Consider the following 16,017-nt stretch of genomic DNA (forward strand, 5'->3'; position numbering starts at 1 on the left):
AGCTGTGATATTCCTTTGGAGCTCATCAAAGTTCTTTTTATTAGTTTGCTGTGTTGTCTGTTCTTTTATGGTCCTTGAAAATGATGTTGAAATGCAAAAACAACCACAGAGAAATTCGCCAGTCTCAAAATAGGAACACTGGAACTTCCAAAGAAATGAATTCCATTTGAAGCGAGCAATTATTTCACTATGTTGCTGTGAATGGTATGACTTTCTTCATCATGCTTTGTTCTCAACTAATCTTTTTGGTATCTAACTTTTTTCAAGTGGTGTTATGGCTGCAGAGGTGTTATAGTTGGTGTTAATAACTGTTGGTAAACAACCCTGCTTCCCGTAGGTCAGCTAGTGTTAATATACAGGACCAAGTAAATATCAAGTGGGGCTCTAATCAGCCGTGGTGCTGTTCACACAGAAAAGTGCCACCAGGGTGATCATTTCAAACTCTGTGCCTTTCATTGGATGCTTGTGCTTGGCAGCTTAACAATTAAAAAACATGGACAGCCAATGTATAAAAGCTTCTTGAATTGGAAAAGTTACAGTATATTTGCCTTATGCTGTTGCTCTTTAATTAATCAAAGTAGTATGTGGTATTCCTATTAATGTAGACCAGTAAACATTTTAATATATAACTAAAGTTAAAACTCTTTTTTTGTCAGAATTACAATGAAATTACACATGCAACACATTTAAATGTTTTTTTTTCTTTCTCCATGAGCTGACATATTTTGTCTGCTGCTTTCCATTTCTGCTTATTGTTTGCTACACTTTATTTAAAAGCCAAGCACTTTCTGTTGCTACCTTGGGAAGAGTGGTAGGGGTTGAATTACAAGCCCATGTGTGGGCAGGGCACTGAGTAATTTCTTTATTCTCACCTTTTTGGGGCTCTTCTCTAGAGGGTTGAGTAAGTGGGCAATTACCTAAAAAAAAAAAAACACTTGTCTGAAAAATCTACCTGATGAAGTGTGGCTGCAGACAGATTTCTATAGGGAAATAGCTTTTTTGAACGGTCACATTGACAAGTTTAAAATAAAAGCCCCTGTTCAGTTTCTGTTTCTGTTTGTGTACACGCAATATCTTTGCAGAACAGGCTGACACATGCATGTGTGCTCACTTAAACGCTGTGTGCTGTGTGCGCTCATAGCTCGTTGGCAGGTCTTAGCTTGCCTGGACAGGTTATTACCCACCCACAGCTGAGTGATTAGACGCAGTGACTGTAAAATTGCCTATTTTACAGGTGCTTCAATCATGGATACAGACAGTGACTATAAATAGATTGTAGATGGTGGCCACCCTTCCGCAAGAGAAGCTCTGCAAACATGGCAAAAGCCCAATGACACGTTCAAACTTTCTATAAGAAATATAGACATGGTGGATTGTGAGGGATGAGAAAACAATTACAATTTATGTGATAAATCATTTTTGTCTGCTGTTTGATGAATGATTTAATAGAGTGAATTATGTGGCATTTGACATTAATGTGACTGGTATCCATAGCCAGCTCTTTGAAAATAAAAAAAACATCTCCATGGTGAAGAAAATAGTTTTACCTAATGTTTTTCTTTTCCCTTGAAAACCTGTTGTTTCAGTGAATGTTGTGGTCATAGCTATCAGTTTAATGTGAGAATTTGATACACAAAAGCCGTGTATGTATCTTCTTCCATGGGACAATTTTGAATCCATTCCTCTTCACAGTTGGTTGGGCACACAGAAAGTTCCTGTGTTCAAATTAAATGGAAATAATGGAACAACAAATTGAAGTCAAACAAACTAGTCAAAGAGTAAGTGCATGCAAATTATAGAATTTGGTATTGGTATTATTTGAAGTCTAATAGGGGATGATGTGTGTGTGTGTGTGTGAAAGCAGAAGATGTGTATGCTGTGCGCACGTTGGACATACATATAATAACGCGTGTTGTTATTATTATTATTAACAATAATTGATGTTTTTATAGGCATGGTTAGTATGATTTCTGGATTAATTTGTTAGTGTAAGCATATAAGAAATGCATTGTTATACTGAATATTGAATTCGTCGCTATCATCAAGAAAGTTGTCTAGCTGAAAGTTGCTGTTGATAGCATATCTTGCCTTTTCATTCAACTCCTCTCATTCAATTCAGTCATCCCCTATGTGCCAGAAAATCAGTTTGCAACATCAGACAAACATGTCATCTCCTCATGGACAGCATTGTATTTAGCATCCACCCATGATGTGTGTGGCAGCAGGTGTGCTAGTGGCCTTTTTTATGTGTGTGTACATGTCACATCAAAATAAAACAAAATTCACATGGGTAGTCAAGCTTTGAGCCACAAGGCTCATTTGCACGCCACCATTATGTGTGATTAGAGTGCAACATTCAAATCCACCATACACCATACATAGTGCTATCTGACTTTAACGTACAAATATAGTCATAATTAATAAGTGAATGTATTGATGATGTGCACTGAATTACAATCTCTTAGTGAGCTCCATATACAGTACAGTAGTTCACTGTTCACCTGATCATTACCTCCAGGAGACACTGGGTTTCCAACTTTGTCAGAATGACTCAGAGCTGAGAATAGCATCAATGTTGTCACTAATAAGATTGCAACTTGAACATAAAACATCTATAGACCTTTTAAGCTCATTGATGAATAGCGTTAACCTTGAGTTTTAAGTTAACACAGTTAAGGTCAGTGTCTTTGAAATTCCTACCTATTCATAATCTGATTCCTTATTTTCGATGTCTGCACTCAGTGAAGCATTAATGAAGCACATCAGTATAGATGGAGTTACCAGGCAACACGTTTTGGTCGTCATCATGTCGTCAGTGGGGCACATTTGCATTTCCACCTGTCACTCCACAAGTTGCTACATCTGTTGCCATGGCCAAATGTGTGTGTGTTTTGTGAGGCATCAACACTACTGTGTTTTCCCATGTTGCTGATGTGTTAATGACATCATCAATGTGACATGCAAGTAAAAACATCTGTCATCATTTGTTTGCTGATTGCAGCTCAGCTTTTCAGGGGAATGACTTACATCTGTCAACCTTGACAGACCATTTGTCTTGATTTGTTTTTTTCTGTGAGTCAGAGCTTGAAACATCAGATGAAACACAGAGGCTTGTGGGGAGTCGCACTGTGATCAAGCAGATCATTGTTAGCTTGCTGCGCTCTAATATCTAGTTGCTTTAATGTTGTGTGATGTGAGCAGTTGGCAAGTGAAACAAAGTGTGCATTGTAATCAGTGTGAGAACAGGAATTAAAGCTATTAGCCTTCGACACTCTGCGACCATACACACATCTGCATACACACTCACTTTTAATAATTAGGGAAGTGAGAGTAAGGAGAGCTGCAGCTATTGAACAACTGGTTTATTATGTCATACTGATGAGGCAGGAGCACAGAAGTAAACTGGAATTTCTTAGTAGCACACACACACACACACACACACACACACACACACACATATACACACGCACACGCGCATGCGCCAGTGCCTGCTCCACTCATCAATGCTGGTTATGATAATGCATTTATTGCGTGAAATTAGGTTTGCTAGAATTTTTAATGAAATGAAGCCTGGGACAGGAGAAAGGTAGTCACCAAAGGGAAACAGAAGTGAAGGGAGGAAGTAGACTGCCAACCCACTTGAAAGACATACACACACTGTGCACAAACATCAGCCTCCCAGGTGTGTTTCTATTTATAGCCGATGGGAAACCTGGGGGAGCTCTGAACTGCTATGTCCATTAGCTACAAAAGAAATAAAAAAGATATCCTATCCCTAAAATTTTGTGGGATTCTAGGCCATAATAGAGACAAGAAATGAAGACGGATGTGAAAGTGTGTTTCATAGCGACAGAAAGCTTTAAGAGGACAGAAGCTTATCTTGCTGACCAAGCACCAACGCACAACTGCCCAGAGGTGGTTTGCCTGGTTTAAAACTACAAGTGCAAATCGAGTAAGGTACTGGGAGGAGTGACTAATAAAGCATAAGGCCTTTTGGAAGACGCCTAATTAAAACCTTATGTACTGTTACTGTCTAGTTTATCATTATGAGTTACTCACTGTCATGCAATCTATTATTTCTTGATTTGCATTAAACACATATTTTACATTATTATTTATTATTTAAAAAGACATGTTGAATTGTGAAAGTGGAAAGTTAATAATATAAGGGGCCATTAATTCCAGTTATAATGACATAATGGTAAAGGCTTGTGGATAAGAGTTTTTGTTTTTCAGTCTTTATTAATATTAATAAATTAACATGTACTATAACTATTATTATATGATCATTATTTTCTGCAAGTAACCGGTGTCTAGATATACCCAATTGGAAAGAAATTGTGTGCATGTGGTGAAAGAGTAAAATCTTTTGCAAAAATTCACAGCCTTACTGTCTAATGACTTGTTTACGTATCATACTTACAGCATACTGGGAATTAGTCACAATGTAGTAAGCGATAAATACAGCATTTTTGTTTTTGTTCTTTTTGTCACCTATAGCTGTGCGTGATTTGAGATATGGGTTACTCTACTGGATATTGCTGCCTGCTATTGTTCTGTATTCATCTATGGTAGCACATGCTTGGGTTTGTGAAAGGAGAGACTGATGACCCACCTCCCATCTCCATGTAACAAATCATTCATACCCACAGAGCAATGTCTGCAGGACCAGGGGGAGGTGCAGAGACAGGGGGAAAGTGTTTATCCTGTGCCGGTAGATATCAACCTAATAGAAGAAGGTGTTTACCCCTAAGGGCAGTGATGATGCAGATAATAATGTGTGTTTGTGTGTGTCTCTGTGTGTGCTTGGGAATGAATTCTCAGTGATAAGTCTGTGTGTGCATTTTTGCATACACTCTAACTTTTGCATTTGTGTCTGTGTGAGAGTAAATGTCTGGGAATCAAACAGGTCCTCAGGCCAGATAGATGAGTCATGAGGAACACATTTGGGAAATTGTTAAATAGGAGCAAGTACAAAGCTAGGAGGAGAGCAAGAAAAGCTAAAAGCTAAATTTCCTTCATCTACAGTCTGTTTACATAATGCATGTAGACAAACATCGGAATCCATTGTACACTGAGCTCGGAGGGCTTTCACTCTGTCCTTTGACATTTTCACTTTCTCTCTTTCAAAATGTGCCAGATTCCTATCGGTCACAGATCCTGTAGAGGACATACAGTGCTGCATATGTTCTAATTTATAAGATGAGGCCACTGAGCAGCTCCACCAGAGCAGCTGGAGTTAAGTTCCTTGCTAAAGGGTACCACTGTGATGTTGGTGAGGAAGTGGACAAGTGCTGCTTTTTCACTCGGCTCATCCAGATTAATACTGAAATGTTTATAATTCATTTGAAGGAAATGTACTTGTCTTGGTTACAGTTCTGCTTACAGCTAACTAATTTATGTTGACCTACTTTTTTCTCCTATTCCTGCAATGATGTAAGTGTAGTGTTAGTGCACCATGACATTGTCGTAACAAGTAAACAGAGTTGAAATCTCAACCACAGTGGGAAGTGAAGCACTGGTTTTAGTACATTGTCACTATCTGTATCTGCCTCAGTAATCCAGTATTGATTGCAGTCTCACACTCAAACCCACCATAACAGTTTGGTTACATGATTTGGTTCATGAGAGGACATACTCATACAAATGTGTTTCTTTTATTTCCTGACAGCATATGTTACTAATAATTTGTCAAGCTGTTGCACTTACACTCAGCAGTCTCTGGCCTTTGTAGTGCAAGGCCCTCACATGCAAAATCTGACTTATGATTTGTTGTTGTTCAAGAAATTTATGGCTGGCCCTGATAAATGCTGGTGTTCCTTTGAAACATAAAAGTCTATGTGAGCTTCAGTTGTGCAGTGATGGATGATGATAGATGACTGCTTTCTCAGATCCCCAGTATATTATCAGTTTAATAGACCAGGTTATGAGAGCGGGCCATCCACCAGATGTACATCCCAACACTGTAGGAAGTTAAACTGGGGGTGTGATGTGGCACAGAGGTAATCAGATTGTTGCCCCCCTGTGTGTCAAGCTTGTCATAATTTGCTTGGAGAGTCTCGTGGCAGTGTGTGGTTATCATTGTGGATTGTGTCTGTGTTCTTCCACACTTGTCAGCTGAACACAGTATGATCTGGCGCTGAGTGAAAGAGATCAAACAGGAGAAGGAGGAGGTGGGTGAGGGAGATGGACTGAGCGATAGAGGTAAGGCAAGAGGTAAACACATGAGAGGGGAGGGAGGGGAAGGAGGACAGGAGGAGAGGGAAGATGGATGTTTGCTTTGAGTATAAATGAGGTTTAGGATGAGTAGTTGCTGTTCCACAGCTGTGACAGAAACATGCAGTGTCACCGTGGCAACAGTGGTGCGATAAGGGCCTTTTCCTTGCAAATAACACCTGATTCTTTTCAGTACTGATGTGTGTACATATGTGGAAGTGTGTTTGTACATGTGAATGCTGTCTGGTCTGTTCTCTGTACTGCAGCCACCATATTTCAGCAGGCACTCAGCACTGAACATTATACATTTTGTTAAGGAGAATTTAGTTTGATCAGATGTTTTATGGAGTGATTGTATTATGGCTTCCCACCAAGGATTTTATTATTTATGAATTAAACTAAAAGCCTGTCCTCCATTTACGTGATTTAATGGACCATAGACTTATTTGGGGATTTAGTTGAGGAGAAGAAAGGCGAGGAAGACAGAGGGAACAGAGAAGAAAAGAGCATACCCCTTGGAGAATCCTAATACAGTGTGTTCTTATCTCTTGAATGTCACCTTGAGTTTTCTGTGGGAATACACCCCACTGTGTCCCCACCATGTTCTTAAACTAGCACGGACACCCATGCACATACTACAATTAAACAGAACAACACAACCTGTGTATAAAAGTATTTTCCAGAAAAAATGTTGCCTTTATAAATATTTGTCTTTTTTTTTTTTGTTGCACTTTTTTTTGCTGTAATGGCAGTCAATTAGTTTGTCTTATTACTGTTTTTTGTAAGCTTGTTGATTATAGCATTGTTGCAACCAGGTATTGGAAAAAGAAAGAATGGAAGTGAAGGCTAATATTTAAACCCACTAAGAAATTTGTAGCAGCAATTATGCAATACATTTTGTTCTTAGATTTTGTAGTTAAAACAGAACATTTTGAAATCGACCTGTTAAAGTTACTTTATTTGGTATTTTAGCTTTAGCTTTTTCTTTAGTGTGTAGTGATGTCAATCAGCAATGGCATGTAACAAATTTCTCGTTGAGAGATTACATAGTATGAGACATGGATGAGCCCCATAAACATGACTGGAACCCAAAGACACATAGTGTAGTTTTGAATATTGAAATAATGGTATTAATAGTAGTTAAAGTTGTTTTCTGTGTTGGCGGTAGCTGTTAGGGTTTATGGGCTATGTGACTTTACAGCAGCTCCACTGCATGGCTCATTACCCAGCTAATGAGAGGAGAGGGTGACCCTGCTAACTTGCTTTCAGTTCTTCTACCCCTGGGTATTACAGCTGGACTGGCCCAATGCCAGGGGAGCCCAACTCAGACCTAAGGAAATGTAAAGTGCAATTACGTATAGAATATATATGACCTGTATCATATATTGAGGTGCCTGCATATCTTTTTACGTGTTCAAATCATTATCTAATGTTTTTTAGAATTATTCAAAAAGATTATGTTGTGTTAAAACTACTCCACGATCACACGTCCATACACACATTCTCACACGCCTCAGTGGTTGTCTGGTGTTGATGGTGAATGACAGGCTCTGATGTCTGAATGATAAAATGCAGTTGATAGTAGTTACATCCTTGCAGGCTTTGGCGAGTGCATGTGGGCAGCAGTTTTGTAGGTGGATTTTTCATCAGTTCACCATTGTTACATCGGCTACTCTCACAGATATTCATACTCTATGTTTGTGTGTCTCGGAGACACTTTCACAGGACTGATCAGAGTTTTAGAAGGATTGCATAGTGGGAAAATGAGTCACATGCCTTTCAGAGTTAATAACTTGTGATTTTCATGTTGATGTCTAATAGTTGGAGATTCAGTTATCAAATGGCTCTAAGTTAATATTCAAACTCAGCCATATATCTATATCTTTTTAAGTACACACCAAATGTTATAATGTGATGGGAACATTTTGAACTTGTGTGTGTGTGTGTCAAGGGTTCAACCTCAGCTCCGGACCGATAGCATGAAATAAAGTTGCCAGAACATCTTGAATATCTTGTACTTTATGTACAATAATTATATATACAAGAGTTTTAATACAGTTCACCCCGTAACCAGTTTTCACATCTTACCATCCGACACTCCACCTCCTTGCCTGCATTAGCTATGACCGAATTTTGTCTAATGCTAATAATCAGCATTAGTTTTTATTCCTCTCAGCCTTGGTCTGGAAATCTGTGTAAATCCTGGATGGAAAGCTCCCTAGCTCAGCCGAGCCTGAAATTGGCTTAAATGGAAAGGGAAGAAGTGGCAGGTCACCTGAATGGGTTTCAAGGCAAAACACATTAGTCTTGGCTCCATTGTTACACCACATACACTAAATCTCATCTTTGGCAAGCGAAGCAGTAGTTTTATCAAACACTGACTATGACACAAAAGGAAACAGAAAGATTTTCTACAAGCATACGCGTGGAATACACACATACACATACATTTGTAATACACACACACTTACTGTGTGCTGTGTGCTGTAAATACAGCACTGGCACATTATTAACTTACCATTATGGACATGGCAAACTTATTAGGAAACAGTTTAGACTATACATGCGTTTAGCAAAATTAAAACAACATTCGTTTTAGAGTCATTTTAACTCTTCCAGTCTCCGGCTGTTCACTGCCATTTTCTATCATTTGTTGCTGGGCTGCTGACAGAAAGTGAATTCTTAGAGCCTTCTCACTAAAAACTGCTGCCTGCTGTGTGTGAGAACAATGCTGAAGAGAGCAGTGACAGTCAACCAGATCACTTAAGGTGCAAACCGTTCTACCTAAACCAAAAACTGAAAGATGCTAAAATGCCCTGAAGCTGAGAGTAATTTGGAGTTGACAGCTCTCTGCAGGTTCATCACTGTTCCCGATCCCTTGCACATAACTTACAGTACAAGTCATTTGATGTATTGTTGATATAGGAATATTTATTATAGTTGCTTTAAGTACACTGACAAAAAGGCATAGATGCATTTAAAAAACAATGACATTATATGGGAGAAACTGATTCTTCTCCATGACACAGTAAAATATAAAAGCAATAATGTTGAGCTGTATGATAATCGATTTTCAAGGCTCATGTATGCCTATACCTGCTTTATTGATCTACCTATTGATCAGACCGTGGGCCCTATTTGTTAGTACGTACATTTAATAGAGATCCATAGCAGCTTACTGAAGCACCTAATCACCAGGTGAATCTGTTATTGAACAGCCTTACTCCTTGTCAATAATTAAGGACACTGTATGTGTTTCAGTACTCCAGCTGACAGACACTTCTTCTTATGTTGCTTGCTGGGTAATTGCAATGATGGTTGTTGGCACTTCCCCGAAAAACATCTTGTAAGTGGTTCATGTTACAGTGGACTCTGGTTTGTTTTCCCAGGGTAAATTAAAACAAAATTCAGTACACATTTTGCTTGTTCCTCAGTAGGTGGGTCCCCAGATGCAGAATATAAATAAATAACTGGATAAATTGGAGTACATGAATAAGTGTGCCTCTCTCACGCTACACTAGTCTGTTTATAAGAAAATATTTTAATAGCATTTCCTTTTGAATGTCTAAGTCTGTTCCTTTCCCTGCAGCACTTATTTTCCTCTTTTGGGAAAATATAGAAACAGGAAGAATGTGTGAACAGTGATGGAAGGAGGCAATGTACAGAATATGAAGCTGAAACTTCAGTTTATGATTTTGAGACTGGGTCAGTCTTATGTAAAGAAATGTGGATAGTTGCTCACCTTGATGAAGAAGAACAAATTCTCTTAGAAGTGGAGGAAAAAAGACGAACACAGAGAGCAACTATAGAAACAGGCACAGGGATTTTGCTGTAATGGGACAGTGCTGCATATAAGGGGGTAGAGGCCTGGCTGAACTGTACATCTTGCTGAGTTGGCCCAATTGATTAGGACCTTTGGGAATAGTAGGCTCTGTAATAATTCTATACTGTATGTTTGTGCGTATGTGCATGCGTTCATTTTGTACTTTTTTTGTGTGTGTTTGTACTTCAGCATACAGACATACTGGTACTATTTAAAATGCCTGCAGCACCTTCTGGTAGTTTCATCCGGAGAATTGCAGCACTAAAAAGGAGCTCACAATTTTGGTTTAGATTTCTGCAGCAGATGTGTATAAAGGTTATTATTGTTATAAACCACATTAATGATGTTGCATCTCATATGTTAAAATCAATTTGTTTATTTGTAATTACCCCTTTTCTGTCAATATTATTTTCCCATACAGTATTTTCTTTCTGTCAACATCTCTCTTTTACTTATTTTAGCCACTGTTCCTGCATCGCTCTATCCTATGTCTATCTTGGGACTCAGAATATAGACAGAAGGCCTAGGCAAGCAAATGCTGCTGCATAATTCTGTCTTCACAGTATGCCACTCACCCACTCAGGGTAAAAAAGAAGCTCCCACACTTTACTCTGCTCGAAAAAGAAAATGGATAGACACATTTCCATTCCCTGCTTTGTCAGGTCTCTTCTTCCATCAGCTGTTGTCCCTGAAAATGTGAGGCTCTTCCACTTATTCAGTCACTCACAGTCAGACAAGTGCAGAAAGAATTACCAATACATATGAACAGAATGGAGGACAGCCCAAACGGCATGACTGACAGTGAAACATTCACCAAGCCCAGTCAATATGTTTCACAGCTGTTGTCTGCTCTGAATGATAAGCTGCCATTTACCATTGGTCCAAATGCAGTTCACTTCCAGGCCTAATCTGCAATGCATCTTCAGGCACCCAGACAGAAAATACCTGCATGGGTATTTCAATCAGCCTCCCCCATATGTAATTAAATGGAATAATTGGTTTCATTCCTTTTGTCATCTTTTCATTTTGCCAGCCAGTGCCACACCGCTCAGGCCAGCACACAGGCACATTATTCTGTCGCTACCTTTTCTTTTCTCCATTAACCACTCCAAAGTAATCTTTCTTTTTTCTTTTGTTGCCTTCTCCATTCTTTTCTAAAAGTAAGTGGGATCTCATCCTAAATGTGCTTGTCTGTACAGTATGTGATGTGTGTGTCGTAGAGTGTGTTGCTGCCATCATCAGGCAGAAACATAAAGCTGCACTCGTAAAGTTGAGGTAAAACCTCTGCACCGGCCAGTTTTCTTTGGCAATACCAGGATTAGTTTCAAGCTTTGCTCCATAAATACCAAAAGTAACTTCATTCAAAACCTTTCCTCAAACTCTGGTTAACTGTTTCCTTTCCTTTTATGTCTTATTTAATCCCTGTCTTCTTTATTCTAATCACACGGGTGACTTTTTCCTTTTACTGCACCTTTCTTGTTCATCTGTTCTGTGCATGAACCGGTTTCTCTTTCCCTCTGGTAGCTCAAGCAAAGTGAAGCTAACGCTGACACCAAAGAGAAGCTCCCTCTACGACTCAGGATCTTTGAAAAGTTCCCCAACAGACCTCAGATGGTGAAGATCTCCAAACTCCCTTCTGATTTCACAGTGCCCAGGATCAGGTACATATTCATGGACAGACTCATACAGTTTTGTGATTTATTTGTAAACCTAAATGTTTAATGTAACACATTGTGATTTATCCTTCATGTATTTTATGACAATAGAACTTAGTCATTATCCACTATGCCTACAATCAAAACCTCAAACCACATCGCCAGAAAATTGAAGAAACTAATACAATGCCTTGTTGAGTCGGAATATAAGAAAATATTAATATACTTGAGTATTGCTATATTGTGTTGTGCGATACTGCATTCATTCTCAAAAAGGCTGGTATAATAATATATAACTTAATAATCTGCGTACAAGCAAAGATTCATGGCGCAGTGGTTCATTTTGTGTTGTCTTTAAACCCCAGACCACTAGATGGCGGTGTGGTTTATGTGCTTGTGTAATAATTGAATTGCTGACATTTTCATGACACTGACATTATTGAAGTAAAGTACAAGAGAAAAACATTTTAAACATGTTTCTAGTAGATATTAACAAATACTATTCTGCCAGTGGTAGTTTTGTATTTTATGCAGTGTCTAACAGAAATCCGTGTTTAGCAGGAGAACTGTGTCCAACACAGCAGACCTCGTAACCTGTTTTATCATTTAGCTGCTGATTAGTGCACAGCTGGGTTTTGCTCCCTGTGAAGTCCCCCTCTGCAGCCCATCTGCCTGGCTGCTGCTGCAAGAACTTCCAAAGACATGTTCTGCAGCTGAATTTGCACAGACTGTTATCAGTCACAGACTGACTATATCTATGAGACTGTTTTATATTATGCATTACTTTCTGTGAATAAACTTAGACATTTCATTAATAGGAAGATCTGCATTAAAAATCTTTACATATTTGTTTATGTGTTGTGGTGTACTCTAGGGAGAGTTTTATGAAGCAGTTCATTGATCGACAGCAGCAGGACACCAGCTGTCTTTTCCGACGTCTCCCCTCTGCTTCATCCTCCTCCTGTGACCACTCGAAACGCTCAGCCATTGAGGACAACAAGTATATTGACCAAAAGGTACTTTTACTCATTCTCTTACTCACTTTCTCTCTTACTCTCTTACTCTCTTTTACACATTCACTGACACACAAACAGAAAGTGGATATGAAGGTGATAACTCCATCTCTATGGCCAGGCACTTAGTAGATAAACCACTCCAATAAGAGACACTGTAGCAACAGAAATTTCTACTTAAGGTAAATGATTGTGTGTAGGGCATGTTTTTCATGCACCTAATTTAACAAACTCTTAACTTACAAACTCTATCTGCTCTCTCAGCTTCGCAGATCGATATTTAGTATCCGTGCTCGTAACCTCATGGAAAAAGAAACTACTATCAATAAAATCCTGCGGTAAGATGCATCTACACCTGTCAAATAAACATGCTTTTAGTGACTGGTTGGTTAAAAGAACTGAGTTAAAATGAGCCAAGTTTGCTTGTTAATTCTTTTATTTCAATAGCATTTCAATGTTCAATGTACAGTGGCAAGATAGAATTGTGTGAACCTTTTGGAATTTCATGCTTTTCTGCATTCATTTGTCAAAAATTTTATCTGATCTTTATCTAAGGCAAGAGAAATAACAAATATGATGTGCCTTAAATAATAACACAAAGAATTCAGGTCTTTCATGTATTTGTTGAGAACAGCCATAGAAATCTCATAGTGCTAGTGGAAAACTATGTGAACCCTTGGAATAATGACCTCAAAAAAGCTAATGTAACGCTTATGTGGGCCATACCTCACCAAAAAGAGCTTTCAGATCTATGATCTAAGAGATGATCCATGATGAAGAATTGTTGATTCCAATAAAGCTGGTTACAAAGTAATGTCAAAGACTAGGAATTTAACCACTCTACAGTTAGTATAGTATAGTATTAGTATTGGCAAAGTGTTTAGTGAACTGATGAAAATAAGATTAAACTTGTGGAAAAAACACACAGCACTACATCTGGCACAAAAAGGTCACTGCATATCATCATGAAAGCATCATCCCAATCGCAAAGTATGGTGGAGGAAACATCATGATTTGGGCCTACTTTGAAGCATCAGGGTCTGCCTTCTGCCTGGAAGAATGGGCTTAAATTCCTCCTGAACGATGTGCAGGTATGATCCACAGCTACAGGAATATTTTTATATATTTATACTCTTGACTTAGATGAAGATCAGATCATGTTTTAAGACAAGTTTCACATACTTTTTCTTGCCATGGTTTATTTTAGGATGTGCTCCACACTGAAATATAGTTGAGCCAATGCTACTGAACAATAGTTTTGTGTAACCTAAAGTCGATGCTGTTTAAATATACTTTTAAAACTAATTTGTTCTACTCTTAACCCATATGTGCAGACATCCTATAACCTGCAACTTCATTCTGCTCCCAATCTTGTCTGTTGACAGTCTGTGTTCTTTTATTGTTAATCTTTGGACTCCACAGCTACTGTAGATGTGTTTAGTATGCATCACCCGCAGTCATCAAATACATCCCAGGCTCTGTGTGGGTGAAACTAATAATGTGTGTGCATATTAGATGTAGCTCTGCTGTAACAGCACTCTGGTATTGTTAATGCTTATTTCTTTCTCACACACACTCACACAAACCCACTTCAGACTAATTTACTCTCATGATGAAGTAAATGGATAATTTGCTGTTCAGTATGGCAGAGCTGGCTCTAAGTGTAGATTAGCTCGCCGGTACCGTGTCCAATCTGACTCGCTCTCCCTCCCCCCAACACCCCCTTTATTCTGTCCGTCTGAAAGATAGACAGCATATCAGTAGTCATAACACGTTCTGTCTGGCCTGCCATCCTTCACACAAACACACAATTAGGCTCAGAGTACCACCAACATAGGCTGTAACACAACACACGGCCTGACATAAGCAGGCACTCATCCATACTTACTGCCAAGAAACAAGCACTCAATCAGAGTCTCTGTAAATGATTAAAGTATACACACTTGTGGTGCCCACAGTGTTGTTAGCCCCATTCTGGTGCTCTGCTGTTAGCCAGAACACACAGGAATGTACACACACACAGTCTAACTAATGGAATGATTGGAACATCTTTAAAAATGAAAGCCTGGATCGCTGCTCTTATGGGTCCAGAATGATGTAGGCTGATGATAGCTTGTTAGGCACGAAGGATCAGATCCAGCCAGCTTGTGACCTCACACACTGTCATCATTATATTGATCATGAGGGCTAGAAAAATGTGTTTCTGTTTTCCAGGGCTTGTACCACTCAGCGTATGCTAAGTGGCTCTTTTGAAGGCCAGCCAACCAAAGAACGTTCCATACTCAGCGTCCAGCATCACATACGGCAGGAGCGCAGGTCTGTCAGCACACACACACACACACACACACACATAGAGCAATGCAAACAAGTGCAGTCTTACATACTTATGCTGTCTGAGGCCTTTTATCTCACAGTAGTTTTTTATCTGCAGATCATTAAGACATGGTTCCACTAGTCAGAGGATCAGCCGAGGGAAATCGCTGGAGACTCTCACTCAGGATGTGAGCCCATACACACACACCTACACTAACACTTACTGATAATGATATTGTACTGTGTAGTTTTACATGTATTTCCCAAAACATTAAATTATGTTTTGGTTAATTTTGGTCTCATCTCTTTTTGCAGCATTCCAGTACTGTACGCTACCGAAATGCCCAGAGAGAGGACAGTGAGATCAAGATGATTCAAGAAAAGAAAGAACAGGCAGAGATGAAAAGGTATTCGTTCAGAAAATATGCAGACAACACAAAATACATTTCTGACAAACAAGGCATGTATGTGTAGATAAAATAATATCCCGTTTACTATGGAAGTCAGTATTTAGCTCCATCTTTGTCATTAAAAGAGCATACAGTAATTAGTTTTTGTTTTGATCTCCGTTTTGCGACTGTGCAGAAAAGTGCAGGAGGAGGAGCTGAGGGAAAATCATCCATATTTTGATAAACCTCTCTTCATTGTGGGCCGAGAACACCGCTTCAGAAACTTTTGCAGGATGATTGTTCGAGCTCGCTTCAATGTGTAAGATTAGCCTTATATTTAAACTTGTATGTACTCCATGGTTTTTATTTGTTGTCTTCAGGCTTCACTCAGCCTACAAATGGTTGTGAAAGAAGCATTGTAGCCATCAGACTTCATCGACTTTGTATCATCAACATGCTGTGCACTGTAACAAATTATGCCTGTGTCTGGCTCATAAGACATTGTGACATTGCTTTAAAACATAATACGTAATACGGGAAAATTAAATACAGTAACTAATAGGACTGCAGTTATGTGCTTTTGTCAAAATACTGAGAGTTTCTTTCAT

General features: G+C 38.9%; 1 protein-coding gene across 5 annotated transcripts in view; it reads left to right on the forward strand.

The window, feature by feature from the left end:
• The window catches only part of nalcn (sodium leak channel, non-selective), a 54,001-nt gene that overhangs the window by 28,414 nt on the left and 9,570 nt on the right, over positions 1-16,017 (forward strand). For all 5 annotated transcript variants that reach the window (XM_026377336.1, XM_026377335.1, XM_026377339.1 and 2 more), the window contains 7 exons: positions 11,564-11,700; positions 12,569-12,710; positions 12,972-13,045; positions 14,922-15,023; positions 15,139-15,208; positions 15,336-15,427; positions 15,606-15,728. In XM_026377336.1, coding sequence (XP_026233121.1) covers positions 11,564-11,700; positions 12,569-12,710; positions 12,972-13,045; positions 14,922-15,023; positions 15,139-15,208; positions 15,336-15,427; positions 15,606-15,728 — 740 coding nt within the window. The remainder of the gene's footprint in view (positions 1-11,563; positions 11,701-12,568; positions 12,711-12,971; positions 13,046-14,921; positions 15,024-15,138; positions 15,209-15,335; positions 15,428-15,605; positions 15,729-16,017) is intronic.

Source organism: Anabas testudineus, chromosome 21 (genome assembly GCF_900324465.2).
Source record: "Anabas testudineus chromosome 21, fAnaTes1.2, whole genome shotgun sequence".
Classification (NCBI taxonomy): Eukaryota; Metazoa; Chordata; class Actinopteri; order Anabantiformes; family Anabantidae; genus Anabas; species Anabas testudineus.